Source organism: Mus pahari, chromosome 3, assembly GCF_900095145.1.
Source record: "Mus pahari chromosome 3, PAHARI_EIJ_v1.1, whole genome shotgun sequence".
Lineage (NCBI taxonomy): Eukaryota > Metazoa > Chordata > Mammalia > Rodentia > Muridae > Mus > Mus pahari.
The window spans coordinates 45,769,480-45,797,200 of NC_034592.1; the positions used below are offsets into that span (position 1 = coordinate 45,769,480).

General features: G+C 42.8%; 1 protein-coding gene across 26 annotated transcripts in view; it reads left to right on the plus strand.

The window, feature by feature from the left end:
- Positions 1-27,721, plus strand: part of Pkp4 (plakophilin 4) — a 214,090-nt gene that overhangs the window by 164,035 nt on the left and 22,334 nt on the right. For 11 of the 26 annotated variants that reach the window (XM_029537122.1, XM_021195140.2, XM_029537125.1 and 8 more), the window contains 6 exons: positions 30-579; positions 4,575-4,763; positions 6,148-6,367; positions 9,018-9,065; positions 13,344-13,476; positions 17,719-17,932. In XM_029537122.1, the coding sequence (XP_029392982.1) occupies positions 30-579; positions 4,575-4,763; positions 6,148-6,367; positions 9,018-9,065; positions 13,344-13,476; positions 17,719-17,932 (1,354 nt within the window). The remainder of the gene's footprint in view (positions 1-29; positions 580-4,574; positions 4,764-6,147; positions 6,368-9,017; positions 9,066-13,343; positions 13,477-17,718; positions 17,933-27,721) is intronic. The other 15 variants (XM_029537132.1, XM_029537133.1, XM_021195141.2 and 12 more) reach the window with 5 other exon arrangements.

Consider the following 27,721-nt stretch of genomic DNA (forward strand, 5'->3'; position numbering starts at 1 on the left):
ACCGTTCTCTTTTCTCCCCCTCTCATCAGCCATCAGTAGCCAATCGGGCCATGCGAAGAGTTAGTTCAGTTCCATCTAGAGCACAGTCTCCTTCTTATATTACCAGCACAGGCGTGTCTCCTTCAAGGGGGTCACTGAGAACTTCTCTGGGTAGTGGATTTGGCTCTCCATCAGTGACAGACTCCCGACCTCTGAACCCCAGTGCTTACTCCTCCAGCACGCTCCCTGCGCAGCGGGCCGCCTCTCCATACTCACAGAGACCCGCCTCCCCGACAGCTGTGCGCCGGGTTGGGTCTGTCACCTCCCGACAGATCTCCAATCCCAACGGACCAGTCCCTCAGTACCAGACCACCACCAGGGTGGGGTCCCCACTGACCCTGACTGATGCCCAGACTCGAGTAGCTTCCCCATCCCAAGGCCAGGTGGGGTCATCATCCCCGAAACGCTCTGGGATGACCGCCGTACCACAGCACCTGGGACCTTCACTGCAAAGGACTGTTCATGACATGGACCAATTCGGACAGCAGCAGTATGACATTTATGAGAGGATGGTTCCACCTCGGCCAGACAGCCTGACAGGTGAGGATAGGTGACAGCACTATACAAAGCCCAGGGGGTCCTCCCTGTGCCTGTGTGGAAATGGTGATCACTGGGAAAAGGCCCAGGGGTCGCCTCTGAAACGTTACACTAAACTTGGGGTACTCGTTTTTCATATCGACACTATAACCCATGCACAGAACTCTTGTACAGCATCTAAATTTCCCTCAAAATATGGTGCATAAAGTGTGACTCTGTGTGTGTGTGTGTGTGTGTGTGTGCGCGCGCGCGCGCGCGCTGTATTTTAAAAGGATTGGTTATAACCCTAAGCATGTGCGCATGCGCACACTGTATTTTAAAAGGATTGGTTATAACCCTAAGCGCTTGTTAGTACTACTTTCTAAAGCTTACACCTCCATACTCTCATGATATGTTAAAATCTGGTATTAGAATATCTGTTTGAATTTATCTTGAGGATTGCTATAGTTATGTGTGCTAAAATATGAATCTCATACCCTACTGTTTTGATGGGCACCCTGATGGGAAACGCACAAAGCCTTTATGAATTTTTTTTAAATGACACTTGGATTAAATTAAAAAGGCCCCAGGTTCCTAACATCCTATCTGCCCCCTTTGGGGGATTTTCATAAAAGTTTTTCTACTTTCTGTAATGACATTATTCTTTTTAGTAAGAGTAATTTTTCTTCCAAAATCTTAGCATAGGACCTGGAATGTAGGGGTTGGTAGTGTGCAGGGCCCTGAGCTTGACCCTATACATTGCCAGAAAGGTTTTTATAAAACACGGTGTATACGGAATGTAGAGATTTGAAACCATAAAGAGAAGGTGAAATGAAGAGCAGAAGTCTCCAGCTCCGCCTCTCCCCACACCAGTCACGCCTTCCCATGTAGTCTACAGGTGTGTGAAACATGAATGTGCACATGTGTTGTGCTGCGTTTTCTTCTGCACGGAGGAGCTCCAGTCATACATCTCCTCTGTGCCCCTCTCATGGTGTGTCTGAGAGTGTGGCTCTCTGAAGGATGCAAGCAAATAAGTCACCTAAGACTTATTTGCTTGCTTCCATGTTGCTAGGCATTTGTCTGTTTATCAGTTTTAGCTGCCAGAGCCACACTCCTTCATATCAATGAGTATAATGTTGCCTGTGGAATCTGCTTGCCAAAGCTGACTTGCTACATCAAAGTATGTGCGTGCTCTTGTCTTAAGAGACTGTCACATTGTCTCCACGGCTTCATGCACTTATATCTTTTGAACTATAACTTGAGTGTACAGGCTCCCTTTCCTGTCGCCTGTACTTCCTGTGAGCCAGTCTGGTGGCTAAGATGCTGTACCTGAGGCCGTCACTGCATTATGATTCAGGTGAAGATCATATGTTTATTTTCTATTTATCATAAAACAGACTCTAGTCTTCTATAATTTTTCATAATGTATAAGAAGTTTTTCAACCATCAAACCTAGACACTATGGCAGATGCCAGCAAGAGCTTGCTGACAGGAGCCTGATATAGCTGTCTCCTAAGAGGCTCTGCCAGTACCTGGCAAATAACAGAAGTGGATGCTCACAGTTATCCATTGGATGGACAATAGGGTCCCCAATAAAGGAGCTAGAGAAAGCACCTAAGGACCTGAAGGGATTTGCAGCCCCATAGGAGAAACATCAATATGAACTAACCAGTACCCCCCCCCCGAGCTCCTTGGGACTAAACCACCAATCAAAGAAAACACATGGTAGGTAGGACTTGAGGCTCTAGCTGTATATGTAGCAGAGGATGGTCTAGTTAGTCATCAATGGGAGGAGAGGCCCTAGGTCCTGTGAAGGGTCTATGCCCCATATAGGGGAATATCGGGGCCAGGAATGGCAGTGGGTGGGTTGGGGGTGGAGGGGAGAGTAGGGGATTTTTGGAGGGGAAACTAGGAAATGGGATAACATTTGAAATGTAAATAAAGAAAATATCTAATAAAAGATATATATAAGTTACTGTACTTGAGATAACATTGGTTCTTCTTTGTATTTCTTGCTACTTTGCTTTTTTAATTAAATTTTTAATATTTTGAGAATAAAATTAATATATTTTTATCTTACAGCCTCTAGAATATATGAAACCTTTGTAAGCTCTTTCTGATTTAACAAATTCTTGACACCTTTATCGTGAACCTGGATTTGAGCTCAGAGAAATTCCTAGTCGTGAAATGACTCAGTATGCTGTGTGTTTTTAAAAAGAAACTTGGTAGCAAGAGAGAAGTAGACGTCCTAATAAAAATTTATTAAGCTTAATTTGCGAACATTCATTCTCCAACTATGGGTTACTTTACCATGGGGACCAAACAGAGCAGGGCCTGCTTCTCTGTGATTACCATTTAAAGGTCAAAGCATCAGGCACAGCATAAATGACATCTTGGTCAGGGATGGACCAAGTGTTCCCATGAGACTGTGGCACACAGTGACACCATCCTCAGCTTAGTGTGCAGGTATACTCTGTGTTTGCACACAAACAAAGCAGGCTGACACATCGCTGGCTGTATTTTGAGTGGAGCACGGCTGTCGTAGCCGTGGTGTGGTCCTTGTTCTGACCTGCAGACCTCCATCTCAGCAGCGGATGGCGCCCGCTCTGCTCCAACTTCTGAATCCCAGTGCCCGGGACACTCTTTGAAACAGATCTAGTAATTCACATGTGGCTTTTATGGGAAAATACTGGAAAGTTATTGGTACTAAAGTCTTAATATTATCAGCAAACTAGTAACACTTATGAAATACATGTTACTATTTGTGGTCACTAAGTAGTCCTTTTCTTAAAAAGCGAAAAACCAAAACCAGACCACTGAAACTTGTTTTTACAGGAACTCATAGGTTAGTCAGTCTCCTTTACTGTCTTTTCTAGAATAAAGAAAAAATGCAAAGGTACAATTTAATTAACATTAGATGATTTAAAAACATTTTGATTCAAACTGCAACATTTACAGATGGGGATCACAATAGAAAGACAATTTCAAACATGCATATTTTATTTTTTAAATTAAATCAGCGCATGCTATATTACGCTGGTAGCAAGTCTGTGATTTGTCACTATTAGTAAGTTAAGACCTGCCATTTCATTAGTAATATTAAGTAAAATTACCTCCCAATTGTAAGCAAAAGGAAGGCAGCATATGCTTGCCTTTGAGACACTGAAGGTAACACGATAATTACAAAAGGACCATTCCTACCTGTTAGTTCACTTAGTCAAATCACAACTAAAGGCAAGGAGAATGGGCCATTGAGATGGCTCAATGTGGCTTGCAGGATTCAGCCCCTGCTGCCTGCACGTGAGAGGACAGAACTGAATCCACCATTGTCATACATACACGCGCAGGGCAGGGGGAGGGGAGCTGGCATGAGAACTTATAAATACACAAAGCTCTAATGTAAGGGATTACCACCTACCCGGTAAGTACCTACAACAGAGGAGGTTGGAGCAGAGCGGGCGCCATCCGCTGCTGAGATGGAGGTCTGCAGGTCAGAACAAGGACCACACCACGGCTACGACAGCCGTGCTCCACTCAAAATACAGCCAGCGATGTGTCAGCCTGCTTTGTGTGCAAACACAGAGTATACCTGCACACTAAGCTGAGGATGGTGTCACTGTGTGCCACAGTCTCATGGGAACACTTGGTCCATCCCTGACCAAGATGTCATTTATGCTGTGCCTGATGCTTTGACCTTTAAATGGTAATCACAGAGAAGCAGGCCCTGTTCTGTGTGGTCCCCATGGTAAAGTAACCCATAGTTGGAGAATGAATGTTCACAAATTAAGCTTAATAAATATTTTTTAGGAAGTCTGCTTCTCTCTTGCTACCAAGAAAGTTTTCTTTTTAAAAACACACAGCATACAGAATCCTTGTCATACCAGGCCTTCCTTCCTGTAAAACTTGAGCAGTTTTTATCTTCAGACTCGTCCTGTTCATTAGGGCCTGAATTGGGGTGTATGAGTGTAAGCTTACCATGATTTTCTCCGTTGTTGACGGTGCCATGTTCCTATTTCTAGGCTTACGGAGTTCCTATGCCAGTCAGCATAGTCAGCTTGGGCAAGACCTCCGTTCAGCTGTGTCTCCTGACTTGCACATCACTCCTATATATGAAGGGAGGACCTACTACAGTCCAGTGTACCGCAGCCCAAACCACGGCACCGTGGAACTCCAGGGATCACAGACAGCATTGTACCGCACAGGCTCAGGTGGGCCCCGGGTCCTGCTTCCTGATTACCTTAGCCCAACAGGAGAGATTTATTGAGATTGGGTTCTCCGTTTGAAGAAAATCATGTTGCACATTTAGTTGTCAGATAAGCAGCCATGACAGCAGATCAGTAAACAGTAAAGCAGACGTTCATTTAGCATATACTTAGGGGTGAAATAGTTTTAAATAGTGCAATCCAATCAATACAGGTAGGAATTATGCTGTTAGTTTAGGGATACATTTGAAAAACTATAAATATGATTCCCTCGGATTAGCCTCATATCATGTAGAGAAAGTGTGTGGTTTTCGTTGCCGGAAGCAAGTGTTGAAATGATCCAGATGAGGGACTTGCTGTCGGTTAGCAGACCTGGAGGTGAGGGTCACTCCGTGTCACTCTTTTCCAGTGTGGGATTTCCTTTGAGAGGCTCACACCAGAGTTCAGTCAGAGCGTGTTTTACAAGCATGTGCTGAGCCTCACACCCAATCCTCACCTTTTTTTCTTACACCTTGGGTTCTGCTAGATCCGAAGCCGGAAGCGGTAGCGTTTGTGGCATGCGTTACCAGAGGTGCTGCAGGATGGCTGGAGAGGTCTCAAAGGTAGCTTCTAGCATCCAGGAAACCCTAAGTCTTACAGATTTATAGTATGGGCACTGAAGCCCGGCTAGCCGAGGCATGTCTCTAGAGGAGAGAAGACTGTATTGTTTCTTTAGTAGAGATGGACAGTTCTGCCCACTGAAGGGTCGCAGTGAAGGGAGGTTCCTATGTTCTGACTATTGGCAGGAATTCCTCTGAGAGGACTGAGGAAAGGGGAACAACCTGGCTGATTGCAGAAAGACTCCTGAGTCTAACAGTGAGACACACCTCCTTTCTTAGGAGAGAAGTGTTCAGTGCAGCACACAGCTGCTTTGTACATCGGATCATTTAATAATTTCTGGAAAAAGCCATAGAATTAAAATCTGTCTTTCTTATGACATAGATAGTTTTCCAATATTACCAAGATCCATAGGAAAAGAAGTAAAGAAATAGAATATTTAAAAGCTTGAAGGATTATTTATAAATTTCAGCAAAGACCTTGGTTTTATCACAAAATTAGAAGTATGAAATGATACCATTTTTTTTCTGGGATTAATGTCTTGTAATTTTACTGAGATTTTAATTTCCTAAATCTTAATGTAGCCAAGCCCGTAAGCAGACTCCTGGCTTCACTGGCTTTCTTTTCTGGGTCCCTCAGTTAGTTCTTAAGCTAGGTTTATGAAATCCAAAAATAAACAGCCAATGCAATTGCCAAATGTTTAATCCTATTTAAAAGTAAAAAAATATTGTATGTTTGAAAAGTGCGACTCTGTGAAGAACATACTAACCTTTCCCAAACGTTGATTTTGCAGTAGGTATTGGAAATCTACAAAGGACAGCCAGCCAGCGAAGCACCCTCACATACCAAAGAAATAACTATGCTCTGAACACAGCAGCTACCTATGCGGAGCCCTACAGGCCAGTTCAGTACCGAGTCCAAGAGTGCAGCTATAACAGGCTGCAGCACACAGGGCCAGCGGATGATGGGGCCACGAGATCCCCATCCATAGACAGCATTCAGAAGGACCCCAGGCAAGTACCAGAGGGACGCCGCAGCGCACGCCATAGCACACTAACCACTTCCACCATTTTGTCTTCTTAACCTGTCAAGTGATAGGATCAGTTATTGCTTATCTCTGTTACTTCCACCCGGGTAGGTCATTGAAGCTGACTTCATTTTTTAAAGCTGATTGCTTCTTTCCGTACTTTAATTACAGCTGCGAGAACACACAGATCTGTGGGCATGTGCGTAGCATTCATCATGTAGGTATTTTACTCCAGCAGCTACCTGGGCAGGCCTGTGTGAATTAGACAGAAGCCTGACTGAGAAGGCTCTCACACACACACCCTTATATGGCTCAGAAAGTTCATATATTAATAATAAATTTAAAAAGATGATTGTACATTTCTAACTGGGTTAGTCAGTGATAGGTAGAGCTTTTAGCAGTGAGGTCCTTCAAGAAGCTTTGCATCAGACTGGAGAAAATCCCAGCACTTGGGAGGCAGAGGCAGGCGGATTTCTGAGTTCAAGGCCAGCCTGGTCTACAAAGTGAGTTCCAGGATAGCCAGAGGTACACAGAGAAACCCTGTCTCGAAAAACCAAAATAAAGAAAAAAAAAGAAGAAGAAGAAGAAGCTTTGCATCAGACTGGAGAGGTGGCTCAACGGTTAAGAGCACTGACTGCTCTTCCAGAGGTCCTGAGTTCAAATCCCAGCAACCACATAGCTTACAACCATCCGTAATGAGATCTGATGCCCTCTTCTGGGGTGTCTGAAGACAGCTACAGTGTACTTACATATAATAAATAAATAAATCACTCAATCCTTAAAAAAGAAGTTTGCACCATTTAGAAGAAGACATACAAGAAATTCTTATCTCACAAACAAAACTTCTCTGACAGCTAGTAGGTATGTATGCTTGTTTCATTTTGTTCGTCCACCCAGATGACACTTTACATGGTAAACACAAGCCACTTGGTACTTACTGAGTCTTAAAAACTGGCCTCCTTTTTAGTGAAAGCCATTTCAAACATTCAGAAAATATGTTTCAAATCTGAAAGAATTTTCGTTTCTGAAAGAACAGAATCATTACTAAGTTTTGAACAACTTTGGTGTTATTTTAAGGCATAGATTATTAGCAAGATTTCATTCACTCTCCACCCACAATTGTCTCACTGAGAAGATGCTATAATTATCCATGTGAATTTAACAGCCTACCAACTTATTCTACTGACTGAACTGAAGTCAGTGAGCTTCTGGTCGCTGAGTAAGTCAGGGAGCTTTGGGGGGGGGGGGGGCTGCTGACGCACTGAAGCCACGGCGTGGTTCGCCTTCAGGCCTAGGCACGCAGTCTGGCTTCCCACTTTGTGCTATCATAAGGGCTTTTCATTTTATAATAGAGTTTATTATTATTATTATTATTATTATTATTATTATTATTATTATTATTATTATAGTGCCTTATATATTATTGTGAAAAAAATTCTTATTTAATTTTCTAAAATCTTCAGAATGATAACATTCTGTGGTACCTAGCACATACAGAATTTCCCCCAAAGTTTTCATGCATAATTCAGGGTAATTTGATACCCGAGCTACACCTGCAAGATAATAATAGCTGCCTGTAGGAACAGGGAAGAGTGATTTGAGTTCCAGCTGAAGATGTGCTCTGAAGGCCTCAGCTTTGACCTCTGTGTGAACTGATTCACTGAAAACAGAAGTTTCGTGGCTGGTAATACACTCTGCTATTTGTGCAATGGTAATTTCATAGTCTAGCGCATGAACTGTTATGGCAAGCTCTGGTTGTGTGCAGCTTCGCTCAGTGCTGTTTGTAAGATGACCAGAAGGTCGTTCTGCGGTGACAGGTATGTTTACTGTAGCTGACCCTGGAATCCCAATGAATGAATGACTGAGTATTCAAATCAGAATCAGAGGCTCATGACAACTGCTATTCCTTAGCTGTGAGCATAACAATGCTAACGTTTTCACTAGCCTCAAACATTACTGTCTTTACTACATAATTAGCCTGACACGTTCTCTGTGAGACTGGAAGTTGTTGATGTTTACTATGTAGAAAGGAATCTGTAAGGATTTTGTTTTTAGGTTTGGCGGGTGTTGTTTGTTTTTCATTGTTTAGGTGGTTTTTAGTCTTTTGTGACAGGCTGTTGCTATGTAGCTCAGGCTGGCCCGGGTGTCTCTCACATCTTCATGCTAGGATTGCAGATAATGTGCCAGCAGGCCCAGCTGTGACTTAAAAACAAACAAACTAAAGGATCTCAGCTTGGAAATTAAAGTTATTAGTTATACAAATAGTTTCTCTGCACAGACTCAGGAGAGAGCCTCCCATGTGGAAGGTGGCGCCCCTTCATGCTGGTCCCTTCCTCCAGCTGACTCTTTCTCTACCCCTGGCCTTTATATCATTGTCCTATGCATTTGAACACCCAGAATATAGTGTTATTACTGAAAAATGGTCACTATGGAGGAAATAAAAGCAAATATTTTAAAATATTCACCCTTCCCACAAACCCAGGCCTCTATCTTGTCTCACCTCCAGCAGCCTGAAAAATTTGGTTTGAGTTCTTTTAGCCTCAGTTTATCTTAAATGGTTTTGTCTTGATTTTCAGGGTATTTTTTGCTACATATAAAATTCAGGATTTTTAAGTGTGAATTTTTTTTTCTTTCAGTACTTTAAAAGGTGTTATTCATTGTCTTCAGACATCTGTTGTTTTTTGGTGAGAAATAAGACATTATTGTACTCTTCTCATTCTGTCATCCACGCTCGCTCTCTCGGCTTCCTTTGTTCCCCTTCGCTCTCAGCAGTTCTGCTACAAGGAGCTTAAGTGTGGGGCTCTGCATCTGACCGGATCAGGAATCTGAGGCTCTTTGAATGTACACTGATGGATTTGCCAAAATTAGAAAAAAAAAAAAAATCAGCTTTTATTTCTTTAAATTCTTTGCTGTCCTCCAGCCCTTCTGCTCCTTCTGGGATTCTAGTCCCGTGTATTAAAGTCGCCCCGTGGTCATGAGTGTGAGCCAGCTCCCTTTGGCTAGAGAGCTTCCCATACTGACTTCACACATACGTGCCTTTTACTATAGCCTCATTGTGTTTGGCTTAGGCCTTTTCTTCTTCTTCTTCCTTTTTTTTTTTTTTTTTAATTTCAGATACTTTCTTTTTTTTCTTTTTCTCTTCCTTTGTTTCTTTTTTTTAAACATCACCCTGGTTCTTTTTCTGTAGTTTCATGTCCCTGTCCACTCACTCACCACATCCTGGTGTCTTCTCTTTGGTGTGGTTGGCTTTTGTGACAAGGTCTCACTGAAACTCGAAGACTGCCCTAAAAGAGTCCTGCATCTGCTGGTATCTCGGCGCTCCACCACCACCACCACACACAGCTTCTTTTCTCTTCTTTTCTCTTTTCTTTTCTTTCCTAAGTCTTTGAACACAAATGGAGCAATTTCACTTTCTTCCTCTGAAATATCCGGGATCAGGAACGCCTCTGGTTTTGTTTGTAGTGTTGCTTTTTGTCACAACATCTTCAGTGATTTTTGATTATCTGCTGGCTGTTGTGAACAAGGAAACCTGGATTAGATGATTTCTTGCTACAATACTAAGTTTCTTGTGGCAGTTAATTAAATTACTAGCAGATCATGGTGATACAGCCAGTGGTGATCTTGCTCTTTAAGAATTCTATTTCAGATGTGTTCTAGCCTAGAATATCAATTGACATAATTCTGTGGCTTAGCCCTGGCTGTTCATAAGCCTTCATGGGCTTGTGACTTAAATTCTGAGATACTCACATCTGTACTCCAACAAGTCTGGAGTAAACATTACCTACTGTGTGTTCAACTCTACCACCCAGTAGTTAGCCTGCACCAACCGGTCCCTTTTGAATGCCCTGTCTATACCTTCTGACTTTCTTAGCACCAACAAATTCCAGTCTATCCCGACCTCTTGTCCTCACCCCCACTCCTAACCCAATGTTGTACCATTTCTAAGCAAAAAGCCAGGTAGCTGTGGGATTTCTTGAGGACTATCTCATCTCAAGGATTTCATTCTTGTGTTACTATCCTCATTTTTGTAGTAGTTTATGAAACATCAAATACAGAACCATAGCTAAAAACAAAAGTCAAGGTTCAGGTTTTGAGTAAGCAAACCCTTGCATTGATGATGCCCAGTTAGCATGGGAGCTGAAAGCAGTCTTCCCAGGGTAAATTTCTGCTGAACTTAAGTCAGTGATGTTGATGCCAACCATTGCCCTGCTCCTGCTGGAAGCTACTCTTCTGCTGTCTGGTCCTCCTGGCTTTCAAGAATGTCAGAAAATCTTAACCATCACTGTCCTTCTTAAAGAGAAAAAAAAAAAATGTTTGCAATAAATGTGAGTCATGAGAAAGGATTAGGCCACACTTCCGGCACTCTGTCAATTACAGTTCACCCTCACATAATAGATTTTACAGAGTTTTTTTTTTTTTTTTTTTTAATCATAAATGTTTAACACAGTTGAGTGTAGAAAAGGGAGGCTATTACAGAAAATGTTCCTTCTTGGAAAGCCATAATTTTTTAGAGGTGATTGTTACTAACTATACACCATCACACCTAACTTCTAGAGCCTTCTCTAAGACAGACAGAGATAAGTTTGACCTCTCTTACCTTACAGATGAGGGAACTGCGCCCTGAATACTCAGCTGATTCCCAAATACCAGTGACTGAAGAAGTGCCCAGGGTCTCAGCCCAAGCAGTATAACTCCAGTTCTTGCGGTGTTTTCTACTTTTGATCTGTATGTGTGGCATGCATACCATATGTATGCATGCCTACATGTGGGGGTGCACATAGATGTGGGTGCATGCAGTGGCCCCTTGGCCTTGTTCAAGCTCTCACTGAAGTGGTGAGTCTGCAAGTGGGGATCCCATCTCCCCACTTCTGAGGCTAGGATACAGGCAGACGTGCGTAGCTACGAGCACTGTGTGGGTTCTGGAGAATTCTTAGATCATCTGGCTGCCCAGCAGAGACTATTTCCCTACTTCAAACTTGTGTCTACTTTCTAGATTCGTTAGTGAGGGACACATAGACTACGTGTTTCTCTAACTTCCATACTAAACCCAGTTCCTTGTCTGTATCCAGTGATATTCAGTAGTGCTAGCCGCAGCGGGAGCAGTGTTGGCAAATGATGGGGATAAATGCTAGCTTGTGCCATTGCCATGAAGGGCACACGGGGCCCTAGTATAGCTTACTAGGGATACACCAGATGCTCACTTGATGGGTGTCATTTGTATAGGTATGAAAATGAAATGGCAGCCGGGCCTGGTGGCGCAGGCCTTTAATCCCAGCACTCGGGAGGCAGAGGCAGGCGGATTTCTGAGTTCGAGGCCAGCCTGGTCTACCAAGTGAGTTCCAGGACAGCCAGGGCTATACAGAGAAACCCTGTCTTGAAAAACCAAAAAAAAAAAAGAAAGAAAGAAAATGAAATGGCCCTTTAGAGTAGACTGGAAAGTCAATGCCTGGAGCCTTCCCAATCCATGTGACTCTGGGCTCTATAAACTCGGGGGAATGGAGGAGGAAGGGGAGGCTTGTCTGAAGTTAAAGCCTGCATGAGCTAGAGAGTAAGACCCTGAGTCAAAAGGACAAAGAAGAAAAAAAGATTTAAAGTATTTCCATGTTCTTGAAAGTTTTTTCTTATAATTTTCAAGTAATCCTCAGTGCGCCCATTGCTCTGTAGGCCATTACTGTTCAGATCCTGTTAGCACTGTGTCCTTTACTTGTTCATTTCAGTGGTGTCTTGTATCGTGTACTTCTTTTGCTTAAAACAAAAAGTCAGTGCACACTACTGAGTATACCAGTAAATTCATTTCTATCGACAGGTATTCCATCTATGATGTATATAACTATATCACAGTTGATCTTTGGTGGAGAACTGGGAGACCTCCAAATGGCCTACTACAAATGACATTTATTAGTTAGTGTCCATGTACAGAAGCACAACTCACCAATAGAGTCAATTGGTTATTAATATGAAAAGTAGTTTTTATCACTTTACTCAGTGTGAATTCATTATTTTCATTAAAGTTTAATGGTGTCCCTTAGTGGGAGTCTACATATTTGTTATTATGTGAACCATTTCCTTCACGTAAAATAGGCATGTTGGCAAAAATCCTAAACAGTAGGCTGGTTAGATAACATCATAAAATTGTGACAGTGTGGTGCTACCAGAAAAGAAAGTATAAAAGAATCTGTATTAAGCGTAAATGTATGCTCATGTCATTATACAATAACATAGTAGAGATGCACAGGTGCTACCCAGCCGTTCACTGGCTATGACCAGCTCCCTGGTCTCTCATATGCACGTATCACACGGAGTCAAGGAGTGAGAGAGAGATCACAGCTGGGAGAGAGTCTGACACAGAAAATGTGTTCCTGTCTCTACACATACTACTTAATGATAACACATTCTAGAAAATATAAAGATCAGGAAGGTTCAGAAGTGGTGTTCCCTGGACATAGCATTTCTGGCAATTTCCTTTTTTCTTTTTCACACACCTCTGTGTTTCTGTCTCATGATCACAGCAACTATGATCCCAAACAATCAACATGATTTCTCACCATATCTGTGATTAGCAGCTGGTAACAGCTTTGTCCTTTCCCATCAGGCTTTCCTGTCCTCGGGGGTGACATCTCACTCAGCTAAATCACACTTGTGTACCTGTACATTGCATCTGCTGCATTCTTAGGTAGAAAGGCAGAAAATTAAAGTCTGGAGGAGGCACACTGAAGTGGAAAACCACCCATACTGAGAATTCCTTTTGTTCCCGTGACCCCTCTCTGTGTCTGTGTACCCTGATTCCCTTAAAATCACAAGCATCTCAGCCTCTGCAGACACTGATTGGAAAAATTGCTTTCAAATAGATCACATTAAGATTTTTGTAACTTCTCATGCCTGCCTTTGCTGAACTTTTCCTCCTGTCAGAAATGTGGCCTTTCTCTCAGCTTCCTTTCTGATGCAGTGTCTTTTCCATGTAGGGAGTTTGCCTGGCGTGACCCTGAGCTGCCAGAAGTCATTCACATGCTGCAACACCAGTTCCCATCCGTCCAGGCAAATGCCGCGGCCTACCTGCAGCATCTGTGCTTTGGTGACAACAAAGTGAAGATGGAGGTATGAGCCGGAAAGCCCTCATGACCTGGGCACACTGTGCCTTCCACTTAGCGGCTGTCTTGCTTTCTATTTAAAAATGCCTAGGGGGGGCGGGGGTGGAGACTGGAAAGATGGCTCAGCAGGTAAGAGCATTGGCTGCTTATCCAGAGGATCCAGGTTTGATTCAGAACACCTGCATGGCAGCTCACAGGCATCTGTTATACCAGTTAGCAAAGATCCAGTGCCCTCTTCTGGCTTTTGTGGGAACTGCACACACATGTTACACATACACACACACACACACACACACACACACACCACCAGTACATGTAAAATGTACAAATAAAAATAATTGGGGTGCAAACTCCATAGCCAGCCCCACAACGTCCAGAGGAAGCTCCACTCCCAAGCACTCTAACATGCCCATGTTCACAGGATCAGAGGTGAGGAGGACACAACATCTGCCCCAACACGGGAAGTAGCTGGGACCAGTGGAACCCAGGCACCCAGAAACTCCAGCCAACCAGTGGCACAGTTCCCTTCCTGTCTGGGCCAGAGCCCTGAGCAGACCTTGGGTGTGAACTCTGCAGCCAGTCGCACAACACCCAGAGAAAGTTCCATTCCCTAACACTCTAACACGCCCAAGATCATAGGATCAGAGGTGCCCTGAGCAGACATTGGGCACTAACTCTGCAGCCAGTCCCACAACACCAAGAAGAAGCTCTGCTTACAGGCTCTTTAACATGCCCAGGACCACAGGATCTCAGGGTCCCAGAGGAAGCTTGACTCCTAGGAGCTCTTACACACCCGGGATCACAGGATCGCAGAATCACAGGATCACAGAGACAGCTGAACTCTGAGGAGTTCTGACACAACCAAGGTCACAGGAAGGACAGGCTCCAGTCAGATATAGTAAGGGCCGGTAGCACTAGAGATAATCAGATGGCAGGAGGCAAGCATAAGAACATAAGCAACAGAAACCAAGGTTACTTGGCATCATCAGAGCCCAATTCTCCAACCGTAGAGATGGAAGAATTGGTTTCTCACAGTTCTCAAGATGGTGATAGAGAACTTTAAGAAGGACATGAATAACTCCCTTAAAAAAATACAAGAGAACACGGGTGACAGCTAGAAGCCCTTAAAGAGGAAACATAAAAATCCCTTAAAGAATTACAGGAAAACACAATCAAACAGGCGAAGAAGGGAAGAAACAAAACCATCCAGCATCTAAAAATGGAAATAGAAACAGTAAAGAAATCACAAAGGGAGACGAGTTAGAAAACCTAGAAAAGAGATCAGGAGTCATACATGCAAGCATCACCAACAGAATACAAGAGATAGAAGAGAGACTCTTGGGTGCAGAATATACCATAGAAAACATCGACACAACAGTCAAAGAGAAAGCAAAAAGCTTCTAACCCAAAACATCCAGGAAGTCCAGGACAAAATAAGAAGACCAAAACTAAGGATAATAGGTATAGAAGATGATTCCCAACTTAAAGGGCCAGTAAATATCTTCAACAAAATGTTAAAAGAAAACTTCCCTAACCTAAAGAAAGAGATGCCCATGAACATATAAGAAGCCTACAGATCTCCAAATAGACTGGACCGGAAAGAAATTCTTCCTGTCATAATAATCAAAATACCAAATGCACAAAACAAAGAAAGAATATTAAAAGCAGTAAGGAGCCGGGCGTGGTGGCGCATGCCTTTAATCCNAGCACTCAGGAGGCAGAGGCAGGCAGATTGCTGAGTTCGAGGCCAGCCTGGTCTACAAAGTGAGTTCCAGGACAGCCAGGGCTATACAGAGAAACCCTGTCTCGAAAAAACAAACAAACAAACAAACAAACAAAAAGCAGTAAGGAAAAAAGGTCAAGTAACATATAAAGGGAGACCTATCAGAATCATACCAGACTTCTCACCAGAGACTATGAAAGCTAGAAGATCCTGGGCAGATGTTATACAGACCCTAAGAGAACACAAATGCCAGCCCAGGCTACTATACCCAGCAAAACTCTCAATTACCATAGGCAGAGAAACCAAGATATTCCATGACATAACCAAATTTACACAATATCTTTCCAAAAATCCAACCCTACAAAGGATAATAGATGGAAAACACCAACAGGAGGAAGGAAACTACACCCTAGAAAAAGCAAGAAAGTAATGTTTCAACAAACCCAAAAGAAGACAGACACACAAGCATAATTCCATCTCTTAACAACAAAAGCAACAGGAAGTAACAATCATGTTTCCTTAATATCTCTTAACATCAATGGACTCAATTCCCCCCAAAAAGACATAGACTAACAGACTGAATACATAAACTGGACCCAGCATTTTGCTGCATATAGGAAACACACCTCAGTGACAAAGAGAGACACTAACTCAGAGTAAAATGTTGGAAAACAATTGTCCAAGCAAATGGTCCCAAGAAACAAGCTGCAGTAGCCATACTAATATTGAATAAAATCAACTTTCAACCAAAAGTTATCAAAAGAGATAAGGAAGGACACTTCATACTGGTCAAAGGAAAAACCTACCAAGATGAACACTCCGTTCTGATCATCTGTGCTCCAAATGCAAGGGCACCCACATTTGTAAAAGAAACTTTACTAAAATAAAAGCTCAGTGCACGCATCATACTCCACAGAATAATAGTGGGAGACTTCAACACCCCACTCTCAGCAATAGACAGATCATGGAAACAGAAACTAAAAAGTGAAACTAACAGAAGTTACGAATCAAATGGATTAACAGATGTTTGTAGAACATTTCATCCTAAANCAANAGAATATACCTTCTTCTCAGCACCTCACAGTACCTTCTCCAAAATTGGCCATATAGTCGGTCACAAAACAGGCCTCAACAGATATAAAAAGATTGAAATAATCCCATGCATCCTATCAGATTACCACGAACTAAAGCTGGTCTTAAATACCAACAAAAACAATGGAAAACACACATACACATGGAAACTGAACAACACTCTACTTAATGATAACTTGGTCAAGGAAGAAATAAAGAAATTAAAGGCTTTTTAGAATTTAATGAAAATGAAGACACATCATACCAAAACTTATGGGACACAATGAAAGCGGTGATAAAAGGAAAACTCATAGCTATAAGTGTCTCCAAAATGAAACTGAAGAGAGAACCTCACTCCATATAAGACAGTGCTTGTTTGTGATGTCATAATAATTACTTGATTATAAGCATGCATTTTTTCCAATGTGTTTGCTCTTTCAGTACTATTTGTGATATTCATAAAGTATTTTATTAAAAAATGCTAAAAAAAAAATAAATCCAAAAAAAGAATAAAAATAATTACTAAGTGACTAGGTATTGTCAGTGGTACAAGGCCCTAGGTTCAATCCTTAGCACAATGAAAAATATTTTAAAAAATAACATTTCTTTTTGAACTGGTATTAATTTTAGAATCTCTTTTACTTCTTGACTACATTTTATTGCCACACAGGAAAACCTAGTAGAACGTACTGTCTGGAGTGCTTTCAGCCTTGTCAAAGCTCATCCACTTAGTTAGCATATTTATAAACCATGAAGCAAAAATCAATTTAATCTGAGCTTTAGAAATATTTTCAAAGAATCTATTAGATAAAAGATTATTACATTTACCGAACTAGGGAGTTAGTGTATTTCATGAGGTTCTGGTCAAGACAAGTGTTTATGGAAACAGTGAGTTACTAGTTACTGGCCAGTGTTCAGTAGCATGAAGATTCTTTTAATATTTCAGGCCTCCCACAGTAACATTTATTATTTGCTCAACATGTAAAACAACGTAACAGCTACAGACCTGAAGGTGGGTGTAAAGAAAGCCTAGCCACCCGCAAGTAAATACTGAAGAAGTCACAGATGGAAGAGAGGCTGTGAGGCGGGTAGCCTGAAGAACTGTGTCTAGAGATCCTTGCTGTGTGGCCTCTGAGCGTCTGTGGGCCGCATGAATTCACTGCACACATTGACCTTGTCAAAGCTTATCCACTTAGCATATTTATAAACCATGAAGCAAAAATCCAAGTGTCAGGCCCCGTGTGCATGCCAGTACCTGAAATGTGTGTGAGTACCAGTCCCCCAGATCTCCCTTCTCTTTTTCAGCCCTGTGTACAGGAAAGGAGTGCTCTGCCCTCTTAGAGACTGTCCTTAGAATTTTCAGCAGGTGTACCCCACGATCCCACCATAGCACACTGTGCAGCCGTCAGACTGTCACATATCACTCAGGCCTGGTACCTAACTCTTCCATTCCAGGTGTACAGGCTGGGTGGAATCAAGCATCTGGTCGACCTATTGGACCACAGGGTGTTGGAAGTTCAGAAGAATGCTTGTGGCGCCCTTCGAAACCTTGTGTTTGGCAAGTCGACAGACGAAAATAAAATAGCAATGAAGAACGTTGGTGGAATCCCTGCCTTGCTGCGACTGTTGAGAAAATCCATTGATGCAGAAGTAAGGGAGCTTGTTACAGGTGGGTAGAGAGCATGATCCTGTCTACGGCAAGGCCAGAACAGTCTAGACTGTGCCCTTGCAGGGTGGCATTGAGAAGGCCTTGGAAGCAGAGCTGTAAGTGATAGATGAAGCACTGGGCAGGTGGGTGGGGCCAGTCTGCTCACAGCTGGGGAGGCCATGCTCCTAGAAGGTGTTTGCAGTGTTCTAGCATGTCAGCTGATGTGTGGATCTGGACTTAGGCACTCACGCTCGGTTCCCTTGCTTAACTAGCCCATGTTTCACGGTGGTTGACATCCCTAATATGTGTTTTCTTTTCTGTTTTTCCCTCATTAATTTCTCACAGAAGAAATAAGGCCTTTCTGGACTTAATGCTAAGTATTTCCTTGCATGAAGTTCTTATATTATCTTTCCTGAGTAGACCTCAAAGAATTTATAAGATCTAATACTAAACAGGACGAAAAGTACACAAAGTTCCATGATTTCCTTTTCCTGGTTTTTTAAAGGTAGGTCAGGTTAGTTTGAAGTAGACAGTCTGCACGTGAGAAGGGCTCATGTCCTTGTGCTTGAGGCCCTTCGGCCCAAGTGCTTGCCTGGGTGCCTGCCTGCCTGCCTGCCTCTCGATTCATCACCCCTGTGTGCCGAATACTTCCCTTTGTTGTGGAAAGGGTTTCTGAAGATGTGGGCCCTGGCCTTGAAGAGGGACATGGGGGATGTAGTTCAGAAACAGCTGTATCCTATGCAGTCTTCCAATACAAAACTATAAACACCTTCTGGTATTTCTTCCAAAGCTTTCTGCCTAAAGCTTTTTAGACTTTGAAGAAATTTTTTTTCAAACATATGTATATGGTAGAGAAAAATCAAGAATCATCTTATAACCACATATTGTTGGCAGTAGTCATTTTAAATGGAATGGTTGCTGATGGGGTGGTCCTGTCAAAATTTTGGAAAGGGGATGATCAAAGGAAATGTTGAATGATCAATATGAAAATGTCTTCCTCGGATCTCACATGCAGAGGATGTAAGAAACAGTTCCAGTTCCCAAGGTCTATCGCTTTCAGCTTGATTTCTGTGTACACATTGGTTAATATGAAACTACCAAGTCATTCTATGCTCTAGAAAACTTGCTTGCTTGTGTTTATATATGGGCATGATATGTATACACATATGTTAAAACCCAGAGAGAAAATAAAGCTAGTTGTTACTATTTCTCAGTTGTAACATTCAGTTGAACCAGACATACCTGATGGTCATTTAGAAGAATATGTAAGCAAAAGAGAACCCTGTCTTAAGCCACAGAGCATCAGGAGATCCTTAAATCCTTCCATTAACCCTCCTCCAAAGCAGATACTTACAAGTCGTTTGAACTGTATGATCACAGAGGGTCTGAAATGGGTCTCAAAATTCATCTTGTCTGATCAGCCATGAGTCTCTGTACCGACAACTCCACTGTGTATTTGCATTGGCCAGATCAGGAAATGTGTGTAACTTCTTAGCACAAGCTTGAGCGTTAAATTTAACACGTTTGTTGTGAGTGAGAAAGTAAGGAACACAAAAGCCTAAGAACAGCCCTAAGGACCACTTCTGCCCTATAACCAACCTCCAGGGCCCCTCTCACCTGAGACCCTTTACTCTGAACTCCCCTCCCTCGGAGAAACCCTCACTGAAATAGAGCGTTATTTGTCTGACTTTTGGTTCTGAGCCAGTGCCAGTCACAGAGACAATGACTCTGGGACTTGATATTTGGTCTTTGTAGGTGTGGACTAGGAGTTTGTTGGTGATAATAAAAACCAACTTAGAATCAAAATGTTTAAGGCCAACAAACTTAAATTCAAACTGCTAGTGTTGAAGAAATTACTATTCACTTGAAAGTAGGTCTTCTGTTCACAATATTAAGTAATTCAACCTAGTTATTAAATCCATAGTCTTTCCCCCTTTGTCCTCTTTGTTTCCGTTTGGCACTTTTTACTATACAAGTGAAGAAATTTTAACTATTCTGAAAAAGATGTTTTACATTTGCTTTAAATGTAATAACTGCCCAGGGCCTTGTATTTTTTTGGCCACATTTGCATTTTCAAGGAAAAAACGACAACTTTTTGCCAAGATTATTCCCCCAAGACAGTATGGTTGTCTTTGCTAATTAAAATAGTTCTCTGACACATAGCATGACTCTTGTGTTTCTTTCATTGTGTTGAACATTTTTCCACAGTGAAATACTCTGTGCTTTTCATGTACCTACTGCTGTGTGCATGAATGCTTTCGTTGATCTCCCGTCCTGTGCTTAAACACAAAAAAGCACAGAGTCCCTGTCCCTCCAGTGGTCTGTGCATTCAGTGTCTTCTAGGCCACAGCTGTGATCCCAAGGAAGCATCTTGTCACTAAAAATAGTAGGATCAAATTATTTGTTCAAGATTATTAAATTGTATTTCTGAGCTAGGAAATATGGATTTAAACTTACTGGACATTCTGAGAACATCCTATGTTAAACTGTAGAATCTGGAGACCTACCTTGTAATGAACTAGGTATCCCAAAGCTCTCACACTGTTATCCCTCCCCAGGACACAAGTGTTAATAAATACCAGAGAATAGCTTTTGTCTTTCAGTAATAATAGGCTGAGTTCATCTCACTCCTGTATGCACTCTTTCCAAGTTTGCACGTGATTATTCATCTAAATGGCTAATAGAGCATTTATTTCCACACTGACGATTCTCAAATTTAACATTCAAGCCATCCATTGCAGGCACCATGTAGAACATGAGCCACATCGTCCCTCCCTTGTCGCTAGCTCCATATTTCTTATTAGGTGATGGTTAATTTTTTTAAAGATACCAACTAAGGAAAGCCAGGTGACCCAGGCAAAGGTTTAGCAAACAGTCCGCACAAGAGTTAGTCATTCATATGTAAAGAGCCATATGACTGCAGGATGAAAACGTCTATTCTTGTTTCTTTGACCTCAATAATATGCCTTCTATACAGCCATTTGTTACCTGATCAAGACAGGAGGCATCCGTTACTTTCCTGCTTTTCTGGACCACTTGAGCTATTAGAAGCTGTGTGTGTTATTTTCAGAAATTCAGCAACAGCCCTTCCCACTTCCCAGCCATAATTAGTAAGAATCCTTACCACCTGCTCTACTTATAACAATAATAATATCATTCATCACCAGTCTCCAGCCACCCTCCCTCTTTCTCTGTCTCATTTCAAGCCATAAAAATTTGTAATGAGAAAATGACAAAAAAATAATAATAATAATAAGTATAATTGGTACTATCCCAAAATAGTTCATTATAGATGGGTAGTTCTTGGTGCATAAAGAACTTAGAACTTGAAAACTCCCTGAAGAAATAGCTGTTCTCCAGCAACACATCTGAGCACCCTGCATCACAGGTGAGAAATTCAGGCACAGGGATGTCCAGTTCCTGACACAGGCTGAAGTCTCCCCTCCCCCAGCACAGGCTACTGAGATGCTAAACAGAAGCAACTCTGGACATGCGAATGGCTGTTTTCAGATATTTCCCCTTCTATGGAGGTAGCAACAGAAGGAAATCTCAGGATCCTAATTACTTGAATTTTACCCTGTATTATAAGGAGCTCTCCTGGAACTCCTGTACACTCATGTCAAGCTAGTGACCTGGCATAATCCTAAAGTTTCAGCTCACTGCAGTGTGACTTTAGTCTTCTGAGTCTGTCAGGAGTCACAGCCTGAGTCTGGTGCACTGAGGCCTAGACGAGGCAACCAAGTGGGAAACTAAAGTCAGCTTAGAAAACTTGGTCAGCTAGTGTTGGTCAGAGGAGAATTTGCACTCCCTCGTTAGCTTTGACAGCCTACATATATGAGGAAGGTGGCCACACATGGGGAGACCCCAGATCCTCCGTGTTCTAGTCTCAGCCCCTGCTGATACCCTTCAGCTTACAGCGTCATTCGCTTGTCTCGAAGCTTCTGCTGATTTAGTGCAGGTACCAATGAAAAAGTATCCTTGGACACACAAGTCAGGGGAGAGTATGCATCTTAAGGCAGTGGTTCTCAGCCTGCAGGCCACGACCCCTTTGGAGGTCAAGTGACCCTTTCACAGTGGTCACATACCAAATATGCTGCATACCAGATATTTATATTACCATTTATAACAGTAGCAAAATTACAGTTATGAAGTACCAATGTAAATAGATTGTAGTTGGGGGTCACCACAACATGAGGACCTGTATTAAAGGGTCACAGCATCAGGAAGGTTGAGGATCACTTCCTTAAGTGGCTCTGGATAACTAACTCTCTTTGCTCATATGACACTCTTTGTCAGAATCTATGTCACCAGCAAAATAAGGGTTGGAAGTGTGGGCCACTGCACTCACTGCTAGCTCCCCCATTTCCCTTATGCACCCTGCCTTTTCCTTTGTACCTGCTTCCAACAGAAGGAGCCGCCTTTATGTCCCTCGTGGGCAGCTGTCAGCATCCCCGAATTGTAAGCTTATTTCCTGATGAACTACCATTCCAGAGAACACTGAACTACACAACCATGTGGTGTCATCAATCTCCTCCCAACACCCACCAAGTGGCAAAATTGCCTCAGTAGAGAACACGCTGAGGTACAAATTTGATCCTAAAAAGAGACCCCCAGGTATGGTTAGATCAGGGTTCATGACTGACCTTTGTGATTAGAAAATCCCAGAAACAGGTCAGTGCTCATGCTTACCTGACACCAAAGTCCTAGCCCTCTCATGACCTTCATGTAGGAGGAACTCTGGGTAGCAGAAGCAAGCCCCTTTAGATTGAGTGTTTGGGCCTGGCCCTCCCAGGGCAGCTGCTGCTGCTAGCCTCCACTCTCCACAGCTCCCTCTAGAAACCATTGTTCCTTCAGGCCAAGAGCAGCTCTATGTGGCCTGCTCTAGAGGCCACTGGGCCCTCCCCCATGGATGTTACCCCTTCAAAACCCTGGGAATGATTGTTTGCCACCATGATTTTTTTTTTCCTCAGAATTTATCCACAGAAAGGCATTTTTTTCTGTAATTGAAGACTACTCTTGTCCCACTCATAATAATTGCCTTCCCATTATTCCAATCCCATTTCATTTTTATAATTTGCTGATGGTACCATGGCCCTGGTAGGAAGCTGCAAGCGGCAGGCATTTGTATGGCATGGTTCTCTCCTCGTTACCCCTCCAACTATCGCATTCTATCAACAGCACCCTGTTTTCACACATGCACAAACCATTGGCTCATCTTTAACACCGGCAGCTGCTTCAATCCCCAAGTTCTCACAGATGGTTCTTTATCTCTCTCACCACCTCACCCTGAAATCACTGTCCCCTGACATAGTCTGCATGGTAACCTGGCTCACCATCACTGAGGTAAGCACTGTATCGGCATTTCAGCCCTCCTACCTATCTGGCTTGCCCACCTTGCAGGCTAGCCCAGGCCTCACCCATCCTCTCTTGTTCTTCCCCATTCATAGACTTCCTAAGGTTGTCCCACCCCCTTTTCTTGTGACCTCTACCTTTCATACTATAACTCAGTAGGGCCTCCAGCCCTACTACACAGAAATGGCCATAATTTAAAACTGTCCAGGAAGGACAACGCAGTATCGTGATAATTGGGATTTGGCCTCAAACGGACAGCTTTCCTTACAGGCCCAAAGCTTTGGGCATTTCACTTCTATGGAATACTTGCTTCCCCGGTGACAAATGGTACCTACCATGCTTTGTGGATTTGTGGGGGTGGGGTGTGGTGTGCCAGCAAATGCCATATTCAAGCTGTGTTCATGTTTGTCATAAGGCCTCCTAAGAGCATATAGCTCCCCCTGGAGCCTGCCAGCACCCACCGGAAGTGTCATGGGAACAGCATAAGTCTTCCAATGCCCGTCTTAAGAAAGGACAAAACCAAGGACAGTGGAATTAATTTTAATAATGTATTTTTATTTAATCCAGTAGTTAGGATATGATCATTTTTAATCAATTATGAGGTATTTTGCATAGATTCTATACCAAGTCTTTATAATCTAGTATGTGTTTTATACAATTCAGTCAGGACTAGCCACATTTCGAGTGCTTACTTAGCCTTGTGTATTGATAGCTATAGTACTAGACAGCACAGGTCTATATAAGTTGAATATCCCTTTCCTGGAATTCTAGAGATCAAATTAAAGAATTTCCTAGATTTTTAAAGATATTTGCACTTTACTAAAATATATCAGATTTGGGGCTTTTATATTGCTCAGCCTATATAGTGGTTGAGAGGAGATGGTATAAGTTTTAAAAGTCGAAGGTTTTATAGTGTGTAGATTTAAGACTGGCAGGCAGTAGCACATGGCCATATTGTGGCAAAGTGTAGTCACCATAGCATCTTGTTAGTACTGTTTTCCCAAAAGTCAGAGCTACAAAGCAAAAGGAAGACGTTCAGGAACAGCCACAGAAGAGAGGCAGATGAGGCTGTAGTGGGTTCTGAGTACTTCAGCCAAAAGCTGGCTGGAGAGTAATAGTGAGAGCACCCTGAGCGCAGGCTGTGGTCCTGGGTGAGAGACCATACACCCACCCACCTTCCTAGCCGGGTATCAGCACTGCGTGGGTATACACAATGCAGTACACCCCATGGTGTTCGTACTATACTGTTTCCAGCGCTTTTCAACAATGCTTGCAGGATGCGTGTGCGTGACAGTGCCATGTTCACATAAGTCAATGGATGATGCAGTGTTGTCAGAATGAGAGCATGGTCTAGACTAGGCAGCAGGAGCTTAGTCACTGTCTTAGGGTCCAGATTGCTGCGAAGAGGCACCATGACAGCATTTTATAACAGAAAGCATTTCATCAGTGCTGGCTTCCAGTTCAGAGGTTTAATCCATTGTCAGTGTGGTGAGACGCATGGCAGCATTGCAGGCAGCCAAGGTGCTGGACAGGCAGCTGACAGATTGACAGACAGCAAGGAGAGAGAGACACGGGTCCTGGCTTGAGCATTTGAAACCTCAGCAGTCACCCATAGTGAAACACTTCCAACAAGGCCACATCTTCTAATAGTGCTGCTCCCTTTGAGCCTGTGGACATTGGTCCTCTTAAAACCAGCAGGGCTCATCCGCTGGCTCAGGACATTCTCAGCCCCAGGACAGGAAGTTACCCGTCATCCTCTGCTCCTCTGACGTTCCTCATACCCCAGAGGCTGGGGTGGTTCTGTTTACCTTGTGGGCATCTTGAGAGAAGAGCTGACCAAGGACATCAGGAAGGAACTGGCTGGGAACTGGCTAGAAACATGGCTCAGACTAGAGTGCGGGCCTAGCTGGACCCTGTCAGTTCAGTTTCCAGCACTGCAGAAATGAGCAAGACACACTGCGGTTGTGCTGGCTCGTGGGAAGAAACAGTGCCCTGAGTGGTTTGTAGCAAGCCACTGGGTCTTCTTAGGCGTCTTCCTCTGGCAGTGTGTGCACGGGCTTGATTTTTGATAATTTGGAAAGAGCATAAACTGAATACAATATAAACATTAAATGGCTTAAAATGGTCCTTTCTGTCTGAGAGAGAAACACATTTGTCGGCTGTTAAGTATTCCCGCTGCCAATGAAAGAACTTTTTAAATGTTATTTGGTTTTTAATGTCCTTTTAAATATGTACTTTCAAGTAGTTGTTATTACCTTAATTAATCAGCAGAATCAGCTTCCAGTGTGAATACAAAACTATCAATTGGGCATTAGATTAGTTATACAGCCGGCTTTACACGGGTGCCTTCAACAGTCTGCAGCGTGGGATTTATGGGAAATGGTATTTTAATTACTTTGTTCATTCTTTGTGAAGAAAACAAACTTTCATCTCCCGTGGCAGTATTTCCTTTTGCTTATTGCTTACTCATGATTATCTGTACTTCTCCTGAGCTAGAGAAGAAGCAGCATTTTCCAGAAATCCCTAATACCTTCTCAATTCATTTGTGTATGTAAAATCTCAGGCCTCAAAACAGAGAGATAAATGCTTCAAAATAAATAAAACCTCCAGCTTCCTAAACTAAATTATAACTTACTTTTAATTTTTTAACTTTTTTTGGGGGGGGTGGGGGGGACAAGGAGGTAATGGAACATGCCGTTCCATAATTTTGAAGGGAATTCTCTATTCAGATGTTAGAGCTGAAGGCTCCCCTTGCTGACGGAGAATACCAGGCTCACAGCTCTTGGCATTCTGATAAGTCTTGATACATCTGGGAGCTACTGTGTCTACTACTCTGGTTGTGGAAATGAAAGACTCAGTCCACTGGAAGACTGGTTTTATGACCAATAAGTCACCCCAGTTGATCCAAAGATAGCATTATTAGCTCATCTACTGGAGGGCTTCCCGTCTTGAAACAAGTTGACGTTTCTTCTTTTGGCAGCCTATCCTGTCGGCCTTGCACTCTGAGGGGTAGGCATTCTTGGCAGAGCCCTTCCTACTGATTCTGAGTGTTAGAGCCAGATAGCAGTACCAGTGTGAAGGGCAGTGAACATATATACAACAGCAGATTCTGCCGAAGCTCTGCAACGCTGTTTGGCCCTTTCTCTGCATTTGTGGGCCTTAAAGGCGCACTTGAATGTTGCTTCGAGAAAAGTCACAATCTGTTCTCTAAGCCGGTAGGCAAAAAACAAAGGGGAGACTTATAAACAAACACAGGAGATAAAATGAATCTATCAGCAAGTATATGCCAGTACTGACGGTCCTGCACATGTATAACAAAACGTGAAAAGGAACGGATAGTTAGATAGCTGCCCACACAGGCTAATGAAATTCAGATTCAGTTTAGAAGTATAAACGGTCATCTGCTTTTAAGGAAATCCATCTCTGTGCTTGTGTAAAGTAATCAAGTGGGAAAGTTGATTGAGTTGGGGCCTCTTGGCTCTAGGCACCGGGGGAATGAAGCCACCATGGATCAGATGATGATGATGATGATGATGATGATGATGATGATGATGATGATGATGATGATGATGTCGTCTTTGCTCAGATGCTGCTGATGATGTCTTTGCTCGTGTTGATTTGAGGGCCCTTATCTGGTGTCCAGTCCCAAGCTGATTGCTGATGAACTGTAGAACGGCATGCCAGTCTACCTGCTGCTACTCAGAATCCTTAGAGAGAAGAAGGAAAATTCTAGTTCAGTTTAAAAACAACAACAACAAAAAAAAAAAATCAGGAGACTTTTCAAGTATGAAAAATGGGCTGTTGCCAGGAGTACAGCTGAGGGGTAGCCAGGAATGAAGACAAAACAAAAACAAGGGGCTCGGGATTGGATAATTGCTCCTCCTGAACCCTCTTTATTTGGTTGTGATTTCTACGGAAGTTTCCGGAGCAGGCTGCTTAGTGTCTCGTGGTGATAAAGAGCTGGCTTCCTGTCTGTAAGATGGATCCACAGTGTTGCCTACGAGCAGGAACCATATTCAGGGACACCAATTCAGCAGAGAAATTCAAATCAAAATCACAGTATAACCGATATTCTCATAGTGTTTACATTGCATTAGGTATGCATGCTAATACATACGGAGTTGACAGTAGACAGTGAGCATAGGTTATGTGCAGATACTACACAAGCCATTTATCAAGGAACCTGAGCATCTGCCTGTCCTGGTAACCTCAGAGGGGACCAAGAATGAATACCCCACCCCACCCCACCTATGTATAATGAAGGGCAACTGTCCATCTGGTTGTATGTCCAGGCTCTGATGTGGTGAGTGTTGCTTTGCATAAACCTCGACTGCGCTGCATTTATTCTTTGATGAAGAAAGTAGCTTATTGGAAAATGAAGCTGTCCCCAAGAGTTCTGTTTTGTGAAGTGAACATGAAAGGCTTCGGCAGAAAGAGAATTGCAGCAGTCGTGTTAGG